General features: G+C 41.7%; 1 protein-coding gene across 1 annotated transcript; it reads left to right on the top strand.

Moving 5' to 3' along the window:
- The first annotated feature begins 9,056 nt into the window (after positions 1 to 9,056).
- Positions 9,057 to 17,079, top strand: c5orf15 (chromosome 5 open reading frame 15). Its single transcript, XM_002935903.5, has 3 exons — positions 9,057 to 9,306; positions 14,463 to 15,157; positions 16,054 to 17,079. The coding sequence occupies exons 1-3, from the start codon at positions 9,207 to 9,209 to the stop codon at positions 16,183 to 16,185; spliced, it is 927 nt and encodes a 308-aa protein (XP_002935949.3). The 5' UTR covers positions 9,057 to 9,206; the 3' UTR covers positions 16,186 to 17,079.
- The last annotated feature ends 1,195 nt before the right edge of the window (positions 17,080 to 18,274 follow it).

Below are 18,274 nucleotides of genomic sequence, written 5' to 3'. Positions count from 1 at the left end.
CTGTGTGAATTATACAGACAACAGATCTCCTCTCAAGGAAAAATAAATTTGCGGTAACTGCACTGTGAGCGGTCAGTGTCAAATTGGGCTACAGTAGCAGCCGAAGGGCTAGGGTCCAACAAGACTTATTTTCTGGTATCCCGGTGGGCCAGTCAGACTCTTAAAGGAGAAAGAAAGGTAAATACTAAGTAAGCTTTATCAGAAAGGTCTATGTAAATACAGCCATAAGCACTTAAGGTGGCCATACACGAGCAGATCCGCTCGCTTGGCGATGTCGCCAAGCGAGCGGATCTTCCCCCGATATCCCCACCTACGGGTGGGCGATATCGGGGACCATTTAGGTAAAAAAAAAAATAATCCGATCGTTTGGCCCTGGGGCCAAACGATCGGATTATGTGGGCGGCAATGGGGCAGTCGGATCGGGGACCGCATCAACAAGCCGATGCGGTCCCCGATCCGACCAGATTTTCTAACCTGGCCGATCGAGATCTGGCCAATTTCAGGCCAGATGTCGGTCGGCCAGGCCGCTCTGCTCTCCCCATACACGGGCCGATTAGCTGCCGAATCGGTCCAAGGGACCGATATCAGCAGCTATAGTCGGCCCGTGTATGGCCACCTTTACAGTAATGCTGCACTGAGTCCTCTGTCAAAAGAAACAGGATTTGTTGTCTCTTTGTTTTCCTGTGTCAGAGACACACAGCTCTCACCTCTCTCCCCTCTCCTGCTTCCCCTCCTTCAAGAATACTAAGAACTCACTCCCCCCCTCTTAGGAAGGTGGATCTGAGCTAACCAGCAGGAAGCTTCCTCAGAGTCTAACTAACTGAGCATGTACATCGGTCTGGGTCGGTGCAGGAGCAAGGCATTATGGGAACTTTCTTTACACAGCTCAGCGTTTTTTCTTCCTGTTTGGCTGCTGATCATCTGAACAGGTGAAATATGGGGAGACTTCAGGGCACTATTGAGGGAACTGAAGGTATGCCTGCAGCTTGAGATTAACTCGTTACTAGCCTTTCCTTCTCCTTTAAGATGGGGACATCTTAGGGCAGGGGTACACAGGGAGATTAGTCACGCCACGACAAATCTCCGTTGTTGCGGGTGACTAATCTCCCCGCAATGCCATCCCATTGGCTAGAATGTAAATCACCGGTGGGATGGCATACACGTAGCTGCGACGTCCCGCAGTCGCCCAAAGTTTCCTCTGCAGGACATAGCAGCGACACGTATGCCATCCCACCCGTGTACCCCTGCCCTTAAACAGGCATGGTTTAATAGCTGAGAAAGGCCTGCTCCTGCTCCGGGGTGTCTTCTAAGCCTGTTTTTTTCAAAAATCTCAGAAGTCATTGGTACCTGCATCTTCCCAGTAGACAAAGAAATAGGGCAATTGTTTAACAGAAACTCTAAACGCACGGAGGAAAGCCCCAAGATGGCAGATGCGGACGCAGCAGGCACAAAGCCAACACCCCCAGCCCTACTGTCTCTCCCAACAACCCTGGCCTTGTAAGCCTGATCTCCGTTCTCACACAGGAGATGGACCTGGCCAGATTACTGGCAGATATTAGGGAGAGTCAGCAGCAAGAGACCCAGGTTCTCAAAACCAATGTTTTATGTGCTTTCCAAAATTCAATCAAAGCTGTACAGCTAAAGGGCAACACAACTGACCTGGACCCATTTTACAGTTTATCAATGCAAACTGCATTACATCTCTCATACAAATTTATGATGCGTTTGCTATCTACGTTTTAGTACCATGTTTTAAATTCTTTTCTCATTACTAATAATAATGGATATTATACTCCATGCTATTAACATTACATTCAGTACAACCTGATTAACCCAGCTCCCTGTGACACTGTCAGAGTATGTAAGGTTTAAATGTGTACTACCTCTTCTTATGTCACTACAACATTGACCTACCTTTTCCTGCCCTGTTGGCAGCCACCAGTTTGCCCCTGATTATTATACTTTCCCATTCCAATGATGCGAGCCAGCTACCTCCTCTTTCTGATTTCCTGGCGGCATGCTGGGCATTACAACTGACTTCTGAGCCTTCTCTAACCCAAACTGAATTATCAAAATTCTATTTCTCTGCATAACAGCAAAACTGTATATAGCGGGACTCATTGGGAAAGGAAACAGAACTTTATTAAAAAAAATGTTAGCTGTAACTGTTACCTGTGACTGCACTGCTGTGTGTTTCTTCCAATAAAGGAGAAGTCAGGCGATCTTCCTGAAAAGCTACAGTAACTTTCAAGTAGAAGTAACTAAGAACCTGTAACTCTGTGTATCCTCCTTGTTGCAAGTCCCTCAATCTCCTGGTTCCTCAGAAATCAGAATGCAAACTCTATGGTCACTTTCCTGAGGCTCATCTCAGTTGTTTCAGTACAGAAAAAATGGGTGTGATTTAATAAGAACTCCCTCTAGTGGTCACCAGGGCAAACCACAGCCTTTAAGTAGAAGGACAATTTTTTGTACCTACCTCATTATACTTTAATAAATGGTCCCCAGATGGTTAGGGGCACTTTTAATTCCTTCTTCCTACCACAAGCTCCAAAATAAAAAATGTATCTGTAAAAAAATATATATATAGAATTAGTATTACTTTAGTGACCCCCAGTTCCCAGCATATTTGAATAATCTGTCAGTTTAGGGTTAAAAACCCACTGAACAAAGGTTTAAAAAAGAAGACAAAACCCAGCGCAATTGTATAAAAGAAAAAAAAGCATTTGGTAAGGCCTTATTATTGTCATTCTGTTTGTGCTATCCTAGTTTTTTTCTACTCCAGCACACAAATATGCAGTAGCACCCCAATAATCTCATCTGACCATGCAGTCAATAGACAGACAAGAGAATGGCTGAAAGCACAGACAGCTGCAGGGAAGCACACAGGTACTGGTGAATCTGCCCCAGACAAAATGTACCAACACTTTTAGCATTATTTCTAATGGTCCAGTCAGGGTCAGTAATACACAGAACCATTATACTGGCCCTTATATAGCTGTCAGACTCCATCCACTACTAATAAGCCCACTGCGTATTAAGAACTACCCACAATCCATCATAGTGAGCTAAGTGCCAAGGTTAGCATAAGGAAGAGATATCATGTTAACTAACTGGCTGAAACAAACATTCAAAAAATTCATTAATTGATAAATAAATATAAAAAAAGTGTTCTTGTCACAGCTTGGAGGTCTTTTGTTGGTTTAAAACTAATGGGAGAGTTGAAACAAATTTAAGATGCTCCTGGCCTGGCAACAAGGTGGAGTCAAAAGATTTAAAATAAGGCAGATGGAAGAGTTATTATTTTGGCATGCTTGGTCCATTTGCATTTATTATATAATAAACAAGCTGTGGCCATTGTCTTCCACCCTGCTCTGGTCTCCGGTAAATAGTTCATCCAGCTTACGAGTCCCATGTAGAATAATTGTCTGAAAAACTACTGGCTCACAAAAATTAAAACAGTAATATGAACCAGTGAGCAAACAAAACCTTTATAAGCGGAACTGGTGAGATGCCCACACCCCCATTGAGGAAGTGGTTAGGAGGATCCATGAAACGCGTCGGCTCAGTGTGGTTCTGCCAAATCCTCACCATGGAAATCAGTGTATAGAAACAGCAGCGTCAAGATCTGAAGAGTCCGGAGGATCCATCCTTCACTATACGCTCTTGTCACTGAACCATGTGTGTTTCTGTCCCTCACCTCTGTGCCTTAAATAACATTTGTGTCGAGAATCAGGCCCTATGGAATAGCTTAGTAGCATAGTCGTATATACTAGCTGATAGGGTTTAAACACCAACCACATAGCATTTTTAGTTGCAGGCATGTAATGGGTATACCAAGGCTGTTAATAATTCATATATCACAATAAATATTGATGACTAACAAGAAAGTTGTAGTTTATACTCTCATCTCTCTTAATGCAGGCCACAACATATATTCAAACAAAACAGTAAGAATGATTGTGTACAGAGAGGAGACATCCATAGTGGCGATTTTATTTATGTGTGATGGGGGAAAGGTCAATCTCAGTTTGTTCAAAAAGGGAGCACTCCTGTTTCAGCTCACTCTGTTAAGTCTAAACATACACTGGCCAGCCTGAAAAGCATGATTTTTGGCCATGTTCCACGTCTGCTGCGAGGTGCTGCTCGGGAGCAACTTACTGCAACTTGAGCCAAGATGGATACATTGACTGGATACCATTAGCTCCAGGGGTTATTTCCTATGCTCCTTTTTTAATTCTATGGTATATTTGGAATAAATACATCCTGTAATTATTATTACTATGACCCTTATGACCTTTTGATGGTTAAAGCACATTTTGGCAATCTTTGGCTCTAAAGATTCCAAGTAGGTGGACACCTCTTCTAACTACACATTTTGACTTTCACAGCCATACCCATTGATTACAGGAGCAGAACATCAAGTATACAGCCATGCAATCTCCTTAGTGAGTAGTGTCAGTGTGGCGCTGGCATAGGATGCCATCTAACAAATCAGTTTGGCAAGGGGCCTTTCTGTTGTTAGCATGACAATGCTCCTAAACTAAAACGTGTGTGGATGCATGTGTGGGCTGGGAGAAACTGACTGACCTGAACAGGTATTAACAGATTGCAGACTGGTTTAAAAGGAGCCTTACTGATTTCACTGATCCTTTTTTATTTTACTTTCTTAAATTTCAAATTTTATTTTGGACATAAAGTGTTATTGTGGAAAATTCTGCAAAGAAATAAAATATGCTTAATTGCTTCCAAGATGCCAATTCATTCACATGGAGGATTGTGGAAAATAGTATTTAGATAGATATAACTCAAGCAAGAATACATTGTCAATGACCCACACTAACAACCTGTCTTTTGTAGGGAATCCCATAACCCAAACTTATAATAGAGAAATCCTTCCTATACTGACAGTGAAACACCCCTTAAGGTGGCCATACATGCTAAGATCTGCTCTCCAAACAAGCGGATCTTCTCCCGGGTGGGCGATATCGGGCTAATTCGGTCTTTGGCCCTGGGGACAGATAAAAACAGCTAGAATCAGCCTGTGTATGGCAGCCTTTACTCCACAATCAAAACAATGTTATGTTTCCCTGAAGAACAGTTCATAAAGCAAATGTTTGTGGAAGCCTTGTTTATATTTGTACATTTATTTAAATGCTGCGTAGGACAAACAAGTCCCTTTATATCCATTAAAAATATACTTTATAAGAAAAGAAGTAGCCTGATGAGTTGGACTGTGATTGGAAAAATGGCTATTCAGTAAAAGTCAACATGATAAGAAAGGAACTTTAGGGGCTCTTTCATGCACTGGCCATATTTCTCTACCCTAACAGTGCAAAGTGTAAAAACAGCTCTCAATTCATGTCAGCCCAAATCTTCTAAACTGCATCTTCCAGCATATTAGATGCCAAAAACATTGGCGGAGCACAGTGAGTAGCTTTTTTAGTTATTAGCATAGTATATGTAAATTCATAAGAGTCTGGTTTATTGTGCTACACTGGCACAAAAGTGTCCTAAAACAGTATAGATATAGAACATATAACACAAATAAAGATACAGACCAGGGCTGTTTAAATGGGGGAGATGGTCCTCCAATGGGATTTTATGCCCCCCCCCCCCCCATCTGTTCAAAGGCTCCATAGACTTTACTGTATAACATCACCATTTTAATTTAATCTGGCCCTCAAACACACTGTATGAGAAATAACTGTCCCACTATATATAATAGGTTGGACTGTACTGGTATAGAGAGCATCAAACAGAACCCAGTGAAGCAAGGAGCACCATAAGATTGCGAAGTATGTCAGAATACAAGAAGGTTGCCAAGTATTCCAGAACACCAAGCATTCCAGAACACTAGAAGATGGATAAGTATTTCAGAACACCAAGCATTCCAGAACACTAGAAGATGGAATTGTATTTCAGAACACCGGGAGATTACTAAACATCCCAGAACCAGGAGATTGCTAAGCATTCTGGAAGATTAGGAGACTTGTCAGTATGACTAGAAGTTGTCACTACCATTGGGACCACTCTACCAAGTATTCAAACCAGTGCCAGTACCATGAGAACATGAATAGGAGGAAAAGCAATCAACTCTGTGTGCCACTAATGAAAACGCCATAAATTCTGGAAAAGAGCTGTCTGTGTAAAATAAAGAAGATCTGCAGTGCTATATGATAGTATTTGTATTATATTAATATTTGTTAGATATGAAAATGACTTAGTTTTGTCAGTCGATAAGTGTAAAGAATAGCATAAACCTAAATCTAAGAGCCACCTCTGGGCCCAGGACAACACTTTGCCCAACAAGAGGAAATAAGTGTAGTTGTAAGGGGGGCATCAACATGATGGTGCAGTTGTGTGAGCAGCTGCTGGCTAAACTTGATGGCCAATGTTAGGAAACAACAGCTGGTTAGCTGCAGGTTGCCTAACACTATACTTGTGTTTTTGGCAGAGAACACATCATGATATTGCCTATGATAGAGTTTCACAGATATGTTTCTGCCTCCCAGCTTTGGATGGTTCTCACTAGACCATGCAGACAGCCTATACAACTTGACTCATTCTCAGCTCTGCCACACGCAGAGTGGTACAATCATTAGAACTCGTAACATGGGCAAAGGGAAACTCGCCATAACACTCTGCCCTGACAACCAACTTGCTGCATAAGTAACCTAGCTGATTATATATATTTTAAACTGCAAGTGAGGTGCTTGCGAGGGGACATGATTACTCTGTACAAGTACATTAGAGGGGATTATAGGCAGATAGGGGATGTTCTTTTTTCCCATAAAAACAATCAACGCACCAGAGGTCACCCCTTTAGATTAGAGGAACGGAGCTTCCATTTGAAGCAGCGTAGGTGGTTTTTCACGGTGAGGGCAGTGAGGTTATGGAATGCCCTTCCTAGAGATGTGGTAATGGCAGACTCTGTTAATGCCTTTAAGAGGGGCTTGGATGAGTTCTTGAACAATCAGAATATCCAAGGCTATTGTGATACTAATATCTACAGTTAGTACTAGTGGTTGTATTTATAGTTTATGTATGTGAGTGTATAGATTGGTAGGTGTGGGTTAGGTGTGCTGGGTTTACTTGGATGGGTTGAACTTGATGGACACTGGTCTTTTTTCAACCCTATGTAACTATGTAACTATGTGATAAACACTATAATCTAATTGATCACAATTCTATCAGCACTTGATTGGTTGATCTGATTATTCTGGGTAAAGCAGGCAGACTTAAGTGGCTAATTCAGACCCAGTTGGCAGCTTATCTGCCTGTGTGTGGGCCCTTCCTGACTACTTCCCCAAGTCATATCTGGCCAAAAACTCTGGCCAGGTGAGGACCTGTTTGCTGCATTGAGGTGGTACTCTTCTAATACACAGGTCTCTGATTTAATCACTGGCCCAATTTGCCTCACCATGTACGTGAATAAATCATGCATAGATCCAGTGATGTAACAACAGAAGAAGCTGATTCCCTCTGCGGATGAGTGTGTGTAAGTTAAACTTATTTTCAGAACATCAGGGGAGGGAGACCGGCAGCTTGGGGGAGCACTGGCGGGGATCGGGTCTGGGCCTGTTTTTTTCCTGTTGCCCCGCCGGGCCAGTCCGACCCTGCTGGCCAGCCCAGTTGCAGCCTGTGGTGCTCCCTAAGATGCGTGCCTCCCTGCCCGCCTGCTCCGAAACAGAGCTCAGAGACCTTCGTAAATTCAGAAATATAGGTATGCTGAAATGATCCAGCCAGTTCAGACATGGCAAATCTTAACCCAGCTACCTTTCTTCCTCCGGAAGAGGAGGGGGCCAGCTGGGGGAGACAGAGGGCCACGATTGCCTATAACTTATAAAAGAGGAAATGGGTCAATTGACCCTTGTACAAGAATACCTGATACCTAATCCAGATATGGTATTATATGAGGATGGTTCAAGACTGTACAAAGATGGAACACCCCGAAAATCATATGCAATTCGAAGTCTGATTGAACTGATAGCTTTGACAAAGGCATGTGAACTGGCCAAAGGAAAAACTAATAATCTCTTTTCAGACAGTCGTTATTGCCAAGGCATCATTTTTGATTTTGAAAAATAGAGGGCTAAAAACAGCACAAGGATTTCCAATTAAGAATTGGAAAGAAGTGTTGTCTTGGAAGCAGTTAGACTACCTTCCAAGATCGCAAGGGGATAATCATTAGAGGAGCAGGGAAAGCAGATGCTGTTGCTAAAAATGTTGCGGCAAAGTTGTGAAAGAAAATGCCTGCAGCATTGCTGACCCCCCCCCCCCCCCCGAAATAATTATGTTAACAGAAGTTTGTGACACACCCTTAACCGTCTGTTCACAGTAGGATGAACACAGTAGCAATTTCATGTATAATACCCCAGAACTCACAGTAGGATGAACACAGTAGCAATTTCATGTATAATACCCCAGAACTCACAGTAGGATGAACACAGTAGCAATTTCATGTTTAATACCCCAGAACTCACAGTAGGATGAACACAGTAGCAATTTCATGTATAATACCCCAGAACTCACAGTAGGATGAACACAGTGGCAATTCCATGTATAATAACCCCAGAACTCACAGTAGGATGAACACAGTGGCAATTCCATGTATAATAACCCCATAACTCACAGCAGGATGAACACAGTGGCAATTCCATGTATAATAACCCCATAACTCACAGCAGGATGAACACAGTGGCAATTCCATGTATAATACCCCCAGAGCCCATACACGTATCGGCTAAGGTTTAGTGGTTCGATTTTACTAATTGCAGAAATATTTTCACAGTACAGTAAGCTCAGTTATAAAAGTTTTCAAAAAACCAGAATGGGAGAACGTATTTGTTCTTTATTATACATAAAGCACAGTTTCAAACTCAATACAGAGACGTTCCACACAGAAGGAGCTTTGTGACCCTATATAATCACTTCCTTCTTTGCTGTGAGCTGCCCCTCCCTCCCCTTCCCGCTGACAAACACTTTCCTACAGCCGAGACACGGAGCCCTGCCCTGTAATATGTATAGTGAGCGTCCCCATGGATAAGGAGGGCTGCTTATACTGAGCTGTAATTGGCCGGCAACACTCATGTGGGCGGGGACTGGCACCAAAAAGCTGGTGAGCAACTGAGGGCTAGTCACTCCCGGGACCCGAGTCTTTCCTTCCTGTCACATCCCAGTGGCCACGTCCCTTCGCTTGTGCCAGAATGGCTGCTCGCAGCTTGCTGTGGAGGTCTGGGACCTTCAGTCTTATCATCCTCCCTTTACTGCTTGTGCCCTGCCCGGGGGCAGCACAAACTACTAACAGTAAGTGAATGCCGACATACTCTCACGTCATAAGCCGCAAACTTTGGGAAAGGGACAGAGTGACGGGCGAGTGAGTACCGGGAGCCCTCCTCCCCAGTATAAATGTCAGGCTTATCCCTCAGCTGAACCGTATGGAGCTGGGAGCTCTGACACAGCGGCACAGGAACTGCCATTGGTATAGTAATGAATGAAAGGAGAAGCATTATCTAGATGTTGGGCAGGTCACTTAGACAAACTGGTTGGACTTGATGGACTTGAGTCTTTTTAACTCTGCAACTTTCTGTGTTGGGTATTTATTATTTAGCTTCAGCCCATTTGTAGGCAGGAACATGTAATGCATGGGGGGTTTATTGTTTAAACAGAGGGGTGCCATTCAGAGGTGCCATCTTTGCACTAACTGATAATTACTTTCATACCATTCAAAGCATATACCAGGAGTCCTCAAACTACAGCCCGCGGGCCAGATACGGCCCCCCCAAGGTCATTTACCCGACCCCCACTGCGTCCTCACCCCTGGCTACTACCTGTCTGACTCAGTGTGGTCCTCGGCCCCAGCGTGTCACGCCACCAAATCCCACCGGTTGGCGCTAATGACGTAGCGTCGGCCGACTCACTGGGGCTGAGGACCTGCTGAGGCAGACAGGTAGTAGCCAGGGGTGAGGATGCAGGGGGGAAGGCGGGGGCATAGTGCGAATACTAACTATAGTCCGGCCCCCCATTAGTCTGAGGGACCATAAATTGGCCCCCTGTTTAAAAAGTTTGAGCACCCCTGGCATATACACTTTCAAAGCATTAAATGCCATTTCTCTAATTAATTGTTTTTTTTATTTTTTATCATTGATAAATTATGTTGAGCAGTATGTTAGGGCACCTGGGGACCACTAAGAACCTGTCCTGGTGTCCCACCCCCAGCCCACATACGCATGAAATCCCACTCTACGCACAAGTTTACCTTTCTGAGTAGGGTGAGTGGTGGGTGATTGGCTGGCTAAAGAGACACTGATGGTGCAGAGGATTAGGTGGTACACTATCCGGATTATGCGGTTTGGGGCTCTGTATGCTTGAAATGCCAGGGTCTATTTTGAACCCCAGTCCAGACCTGGCCACATCTAGCTCTTAGGCATCCAGTTGGTCAGCCCTGATATCAGTAGGAGACATTCTCCCTATGTCTTAGCCCCACAGCCGCCCTTGTAGTTTGGTAACTGCTGTTGGATTGTGGGGGCCATTAATGTCTGGTGGGGACCTTAGATAATGGACTTTTGGGACAGGGTGTGAATTACATATAATCTCTGTAATGCACTGTCCAGTTTGCATATTAATCAATCCTGAAAGTTTTTATGTGTGAACATGGTTCAGTTCTGCTGAATGGTAGTACCTTGCACCCAAAATCCCATCTGTCACAATCTGGTCTTAATTAGATAGCTGGATGGAGCTGTGATGTACTGTGACTTCTGAATTTCTAAGTAGGATCACAAAGTTTACCATACTTGCATAAAATGGAGTTTGCTGTGTGACCAAAACAACAGCTTAGCTGAATGGGTGGGAGAAGGTGTATGAGCTAGAGCCACATTTGGCCTCTACAGATGGGTCGGTCTGCACGGACCTTCTGTATGATGGTTTTGTTTGCCTGGAGGCCTAACAAAGTTGCCAAACAAGCTGATCTAGCCTTCTATGGCCAGTATTAAGGTAGACATGCAAGGGCAGGTTTTGGCTTCTTTTGTGGCCACTTTTGACTAAGTCTGCAGTCTCTTGGCATGGGGGTCAGATTTGATGGCCTTCACAATCGATATAATTATGGCATCTTCCTGTGTGTGATCAGAACCATACAAGGTTTGTCCGGATCCACAACCTAACCCATTATTTGCATATGCCACTGAGCAAAATCCCCCCCAAAATTGCAGCTTGCAACTGTGGTCTAAAATAATATTTAGGGTTCAGGTTTGGTACGGCCAAGACCAGGCATGTCTGAATCCTGCAAGAAAAAAAAAAGACCTTGATTCTCCCGAATCCTGAACCAGAGATTTGCTCTTTTTGAGGAAATAATTTCCTTTCAAAAGATTGATTCTAGATTCACGTGACTGAGACATGCACTGCCATGGAGGTGGGTCACATGCAATTTCCAGGCCATTGGTTGCATTGGAAAAACAAACACGGATGTACTGATACCCAAAGTAGAGTAGCAATGAGTGAACACCAACTGATGCATGTATACAAACAGATCATGTCAGGCTCTATATATAGTTACTAAACCATCATCACAAAGACTTTTTCCAATATTTGCACTCCCTCTTGAAGAGGTGCATAAAAATAATTATTTTTAAGTGGGTTATGCCTCTAGTTCCTATTTAATGTTAAATGAAACATTCCATTGAAGTGATACAGTTACATATACATAATAGCAAAGCATATAGTAGCCAATCAGACATTGCCAAAAGATGCCAAAGAAGTAATTTTCACACAGTTACCTGGGATGGCCACATATAAAATGCTTTGCCGTGAATCCGGAGGGAACACGCCACTCTCACACTCGTATAACACGGGGACGGGGCAACAAGGGGTTACACTCAGTCACCTTTCACACAGGTTAGACTAACATCAGGCACCCCCAAACACACCACTGCCCCAAATAACTATTCACTGCCACCATCTATCATTAACAGGCGATAGAAACCTAATGCACAAATATATCACCCAAGCTTTCTTACTGTAGTTAGGGTTAGTTCCACTAATTCCACAAACACACTAGCATCCAAAGGGTTAATTTACAAACACACTCTCCTGCTAGCAGTTAATTAGTATTTACACAGAACTTGCCCCCCCCTACTCAATACACACACAGCCAAGCAGTTAATAGAATATATTAAACAAGGTATGTGAGTCTTTAGAGCCAAAGGACAGAACTTATTAAATGTTATATTTAATATTACAAGGGTAAACAGTGCATTAAAAAAGGTTTTACAAAAAGAGACATACACATACAAAACAGTAAATGAAATAAAAGGGAATAAACACAGAGAAACCCCATGTTACCAAATTATCCTTCTGAGGCAAGAGTATGGAAATCCTGAGCCCACCCCCCAACAGAGATTGGTACCTTAAAAATGAGTAAACTAGTACCTGGGTCTGTGCCCTTTTTATCTTCCTGCTGGGACCCTCCCCCATTACTGTATGCATGAGGAGGGAGTGTCCAGAAACTTGTCACATGACCCCCCCTATAGAGAGCTGCACTCATGCCAGTACTCACTTGCCAGTACCCAATATTATTATGAAAATAGGGGCTTGTTTTAACCCATATGTGGGTGATCAAAATGATACCAAACATGAGGGGTGTCTCATGTACCAGTCCCCCAGAGACTATCCCTCCTAACTCGTGGGTATAGGTAGTATCATTGGGAAGCAAGGGACCTCCTCATAACCAATATATGATTTATGAGGATGTGAATCTTAAAGCAAAGGAGATCTGGATCCCTTTCTATAATCCATATTCTCTCCTAGCTGCACCACCTGCAGTTCTTAGGTCCACCATTGCCTTGCTTTGATCAACAGATCAAAGAAACCAAAGGCCCCCAGCTTCCTGCCCCCAAATGGCTGGCTCTGAATAGTCTGATAAGTTTAATGAATTTGTCACATTCCACTACCTTGTTGTATATGGAATTAATTAAGGGTGTCTTGTGGACACAAAGCAAAATGTTGCCAGGTTTAACAATTTACAATGCCAGGGCAATACTGCTGGCATGACAGCCAGGTAAGGAAACTATTGTGAAATTAATAATCACTAAAATGAATCATCACATCAAGTTATGAAAGTCTCTTAATATAATGTATTTAAGATTTTATACAGTTTTTAAAATATTCCAGTTATCATAGGGTTGCCTCTGGCAGCTGCTTTTCTCAACCCTGCCCCTAGCCAGCTATGAAGTTGGGGTCGGGCTCATCTAACTCACAGGTCTGACTTTCTCTCTCTCTTGTTAGGTAATCATTGAAGTCGTTTCACTACTCATCCGAGCAGCTTCTTCAGTTCAGTTGAACTAAGGAAGCTGCTCGGATGAGTAGTGAAACGTCTTCAACGATTACCTAACAAGTCTAGTTGCTTTAGATTTATTTATACTAGATACCCCTCAGTTACTTTAATCGCTTACCTTCAACCCCGGGCTGGTTCTCCTGGAGTTACCTGGATTTGGTCCATCACTGTAATCTGTTCCTTCAGAAAATATGAATAAATACCATTTTATATGCTGAAATTCAGCTGCAAAACCGTTCTTCTCTTTCTGCATCATTTGAAATCCTGGCAGGGGTGGAGGGACAAAAACACCGATGTTACAAATACAAAAACTTCTCCAGAGCTTACAGGCAGCAAAAAATCATGAAAAGGCTGATGTATATTGCAAAGTTGCTTGAAATTATGTTTACTAAGGTGATACTAAGCATTTCAGCTTATTTCAGCCACATTTGCAAATATTTGTATACTGTGTGGTCAGCTTCTGATTTTGCTTGTGTGCCCAGCCGTATCATAGTTCCCATCATCACCTCTGTTGTGTTGCTGTTGATTAATGATCTGGCACATGGTGCATTTATTGGTTAGTCCAGAATATCACAGACTTTTTAAATTTATTCTGATGACTTATTTAATGACCCTGGCAGTCAAAAACTATTGCTGTTTGAGGCTACAGTTTTATTGTTATTGTTACTTAATATAACACATTTTTCTATTCAGGTCCTCTCCTATACACATCATACATTAGTCTCTCATTCAAACCACTCCCTGGTTGCTACGGTAATTTGGACCCTGGCAACCAGATAGCTGTTGAAACTCCTGAATTGAAATAATAAAAAAAAACTACAAATAATAAAAAATGAAGACCAGTTGCAGTTGGAGCAGTTGGATATTGCCTTTGATTATAAGTTACATCATAATAAAATGTATTTGTATTATCAACGTCCTATTTAAGTAGGAGCACATAGATCGAAAGAAGTTGGGTGGAAACATGTTGTATGGCACGTATATATCCTCTAGCTGTACTGTGACTGCTCACTATTATTATGAAGGAAATGCCTCTGTGGAGCTCAAGTGTTCTTTTGCAGTACTGAATTGTGTATATGGTTTCTTACATTTATTGGTGCTTTTTAAAATAATCTTTTCTTTTTCTGCCCCTTAGCTAATGCTTCTGTTTTGGAAACTACAGACTCCCCTTCCACAGACCGTTCTACTCCATTCTTGAAGACTTCTAGCAAAAGTGACAACTTGAGCTCTTTAGCTGCAGCCCCTCAAATGACAAATGTCTCCTTAAATGCAAGTGGCAGTTCACTTAACACAGTAGAACTTGAAATCAATGCCACGCTTAATAATAATAATAATAATACTTCAGAGAAAAGCCCAACATCAGCTAGTAGCACTTCTTCAGTTGCAACGCAACAAGTGACCAAGAAGACTGCAAGTTCAGTTACTACATCTTCTCTTCTTTCCACTCTGATCAAAATGACTTCTCCAACAGTTGCCAAGCCATCGGAAGAGTCAGAAATTGAAGATGAAAACTTTTTGATTGATGAGAAGAGCACAATGGTTAGCTCCATGTCACCTACAAAGGAGTCTACAGATGGAGATCCCAGTCCCAATGAGGGTTTGGATAGCATAGACTATGAAGCAACAACTTTTGATAAAGATGATGAAGATACTGGTGATGAACAGTTTAATCAAAATGAAGATGATGATGCTGACAACTATGAAACAAACTATAGGGAAGATATAACAAGTATTTCAGAATCTAATGAAGACAGCCATTTTTTCTTACACTTGGTTATAATTGTCTTTCTGATTGCTTTTGCATACATTGTCTACCACAACAAAAGAAAGGTATGTTTTGTTTTTTGGGTTCATATACAAATCTTTTACAATAACTGTTTTGCTGTACTGTCATACAGATGTGGAGCAGTCTTGCCATGGTGGTCATTATTTGCACAGAAAATCAGTCACACACTTTACTGTTAGTAGTAGTGATGTGCCGGTCGACAAAAAGTCTACCCATACCACACCCTAGTCTACCCATGCATAACCTGACCAAACAATCCACCTCTATTTATAGACCCACATCCGACCCTCCCTGTCTCTGATGCATGAAGGGGGCAGGTCAGAGCAAGTGTGCACCTATAAATAGAGGTTGCGGAGGCAGAAATGGGGCATACTAAGGTTGTGGGCAGAGATTTTTATTTTGAAAAGTCTCAAGATGTTAAATCACATATAATCAAGCTGCTAATCAGGTTTGCTAATTAATGTATGCAGATACTGTTTATTGATTTATCACTGTTGAGATGCTGTCATGTGAATAAATGGCCATCCAAAAGGGGCTCTTGAGGCCTAGTAGGTGTTAGGCCCTAACACATCCCACTTGAAACTAAAGTGTTCTTGAACTTTGAGGATGATCTCTCCAAAGCACTGAATGGGGTTTAAGTCTAAAGCTCATAAGGTGTGTGATTTGCTATCCTGCAACAGGGTGATTGTTTTTATATGTGTAACCCTTTATAAAGCTAAGGTAGTATAAGTAAATTTTTCTTTTACACCCAGTGCATCAGGTGCCTACTGGGCATGCCTGATTGATTTTAATTGGAGCAGAGGCAGTGAACATGGCCAGTAGGCACCTCTTTGAGGTCATCATAGTCTAAGAGAAAAAAAGGGCTTAGAAACAAAGGGCACATTGAATAATGAATGATGTGTAATCCAAGGTTACTTACTATTTTTCTCCTTTCTTACAGATCTTCATCCTATTGCAGAGCAGACGGTGGCGAGAATCTCTTTGTTCTAAAAATGCGGGCTACCGCCGCTTGGATCAGAATGTGAATGAAGCAATGCCTTCAATTAAAGTTACTGACCGTTACGTATTTTGAGGCGCTCAAATATTTACTCCGCTGGATTGATATTTGTTTTTGCCTATAGGCTACACAGCCATTGAACCAATGATTAGGTGTAACTGCACTTTTTTCGAATGATGATATTGTTTACAAGCTATACTGTGTAGTACATCAGATTGTTTTATCTTTAACTTTTCTGAACTGATAATTTGAATGTAAATTCATAATTATATTTAATAGTTATTGACAACAACTGGACTTTAAAGCATAATCAGAAATTTGAGCTAACCTTTTCTCTATAGTAAGCACATGTCATAGATCTTCTGCAGCTACAGAACCCTAGTGGCACGTACCTTCTGGTACCTGGCAGATACAGTGTTCTGCTCATTCATTAGCCACCGATGTCAGTGTCACATGTGCAGAGTGCTTTTATTGGCGCTTGTGCCCAAAAACCGTAGTGTCCCAGCAGAGACAGAGCATGTCCTGGGCTTCCAAACACCCACTTGCAAGGACTGTCAAAAGTGCAGGATGAGCAAAGGTACCGGGTGATGTTGCTGGGAAGCAGTTTTTATTTTATGAGACTACGGTACTCAGCCCAGAGATATAAGTACATTCTATAATGGAACTGAAAGCTTGGAGGTGTTGTTTGGGCTATCAAAGGTTATACTCTGGCAAAATTATGTATTTAAGGACAAAAATAAAAATGTATTTAATTTTAACTTGGGATAATTATAACTAGAAATAAGTACAGGCAATAGTATCTCATCAACAAAGGTGTCTCTTTTTGTGTTATTCCCTACTTAAACACATGGTAAATATCAGCCAATTGTGAACCACTTTAAGTGGCAATCCACACATATATGCTGATTTTGTAGATCCCTCTACTTGAAAAATACTAAGGTTGAAAGATTAAAGAAAAGTTAAAATTTACATTGGTGCATTTTATCGTTGTTTCATTTTGCCATTTTCAGCGTTTATTAGGTTTAATGTGTTATGCCAGTTATGAGGAATGTAGGTCAACAAAAAATAGTTTTGGTAAAGCACAGATTACTCTAGGACCAAACAAAATTGGATCTTTTTTTTTTATGATACCATAAAACATGAACTATCCCCTGAAAAGTCAGAAGACCTCTATTAGAACCAAGTACAGATATAGGATCTATTATGCAGAATGCTTGGAACCTTGAGATTTTTTGTAGTTTGGCTCACCATATCCAGTCTAATTGAAAACTATTAAACACCAAATAAACCCAATAGGATTGTTTTGCCACCAATATGGTGGCAAAACCGGGTACAGTTTATTTATTACAGAGTAAAATGAAATCGTTTTAAAATATAAGAACATTTTGCTTTAAATAGACTCTCTGAGAGATAGTTGTCCATAATTTGGAGCTTTCTAGATATCTGGTTTCCAGATAAGCAATCCCATATCTAAACAAAATAGATTATAGAGTTGTAAAAATGTATATATTCGTCTGTACAGCAGGTTACATTTTTTTTCAAATGAATTTCAAATTAAATGCATTGTAATTTAGTTCATTATTTTATGTTCTCTTAGACTAAATTAAATGGTGAACATGTCTAACATGCTGATTACAATAGACTGTGTGTACTCTTTACATGGCATCAATTTCTATGCATAGTAATAAAGTACTTGGGACTGGGGCTCAGTACAAGTAAAAACTCGAGGCTCCCTGTTCCTTAATAAATACTGCCTTTAAAGTCCCCTACAGTTGTTCCCCTTTTATCCGTTTGGCCCTATGGCCAAACAATCAAAATGGTGGGTATATGGGCTGTCGGACAGAGGACCTCATCAACAAGCAGATGCGGTCCCAGATCCAATGGGAAAATCAAACCTGCCCGATTTTAGGCCAGATATCAGTTGGATAGGCCCACTGGTGTTGTCATTCATGACAATTGTTTTTTTGGCCTCAACTGAGCAGTGCCAGGAAGTTTCCATTCATATCAGTGATAGGAGGCAAATGGGGGTATAAGGCATTTCTCAGCTGGCACATGAACTCTGTGTGCCATTAGGCTAAAATCATGCTATTCTACACAGCTTATCTCTTATCTGCATTGTAAACTTATGCACTATTGCCCACTTTCAATGTAAATGGGTAAACAA

This window comes from Xenopus tropicalis, chromosome 3 (genome assembly GCF_000004195.4).
Source record: "Xenopus tropicalis strain Nigerian chromosome 3, UCB_Xtro_10.0, whole genome shotgun sequence".
Taxonomy (NCBI): Eukaryota; Metazoa; Chordata; class Amphibia; order Anura; family Pipidae; genus Xenopus; species Xenopus tropicalis.
This window is presented reverse-complemented; position numbering and strand designations above follow the sequence as displayed.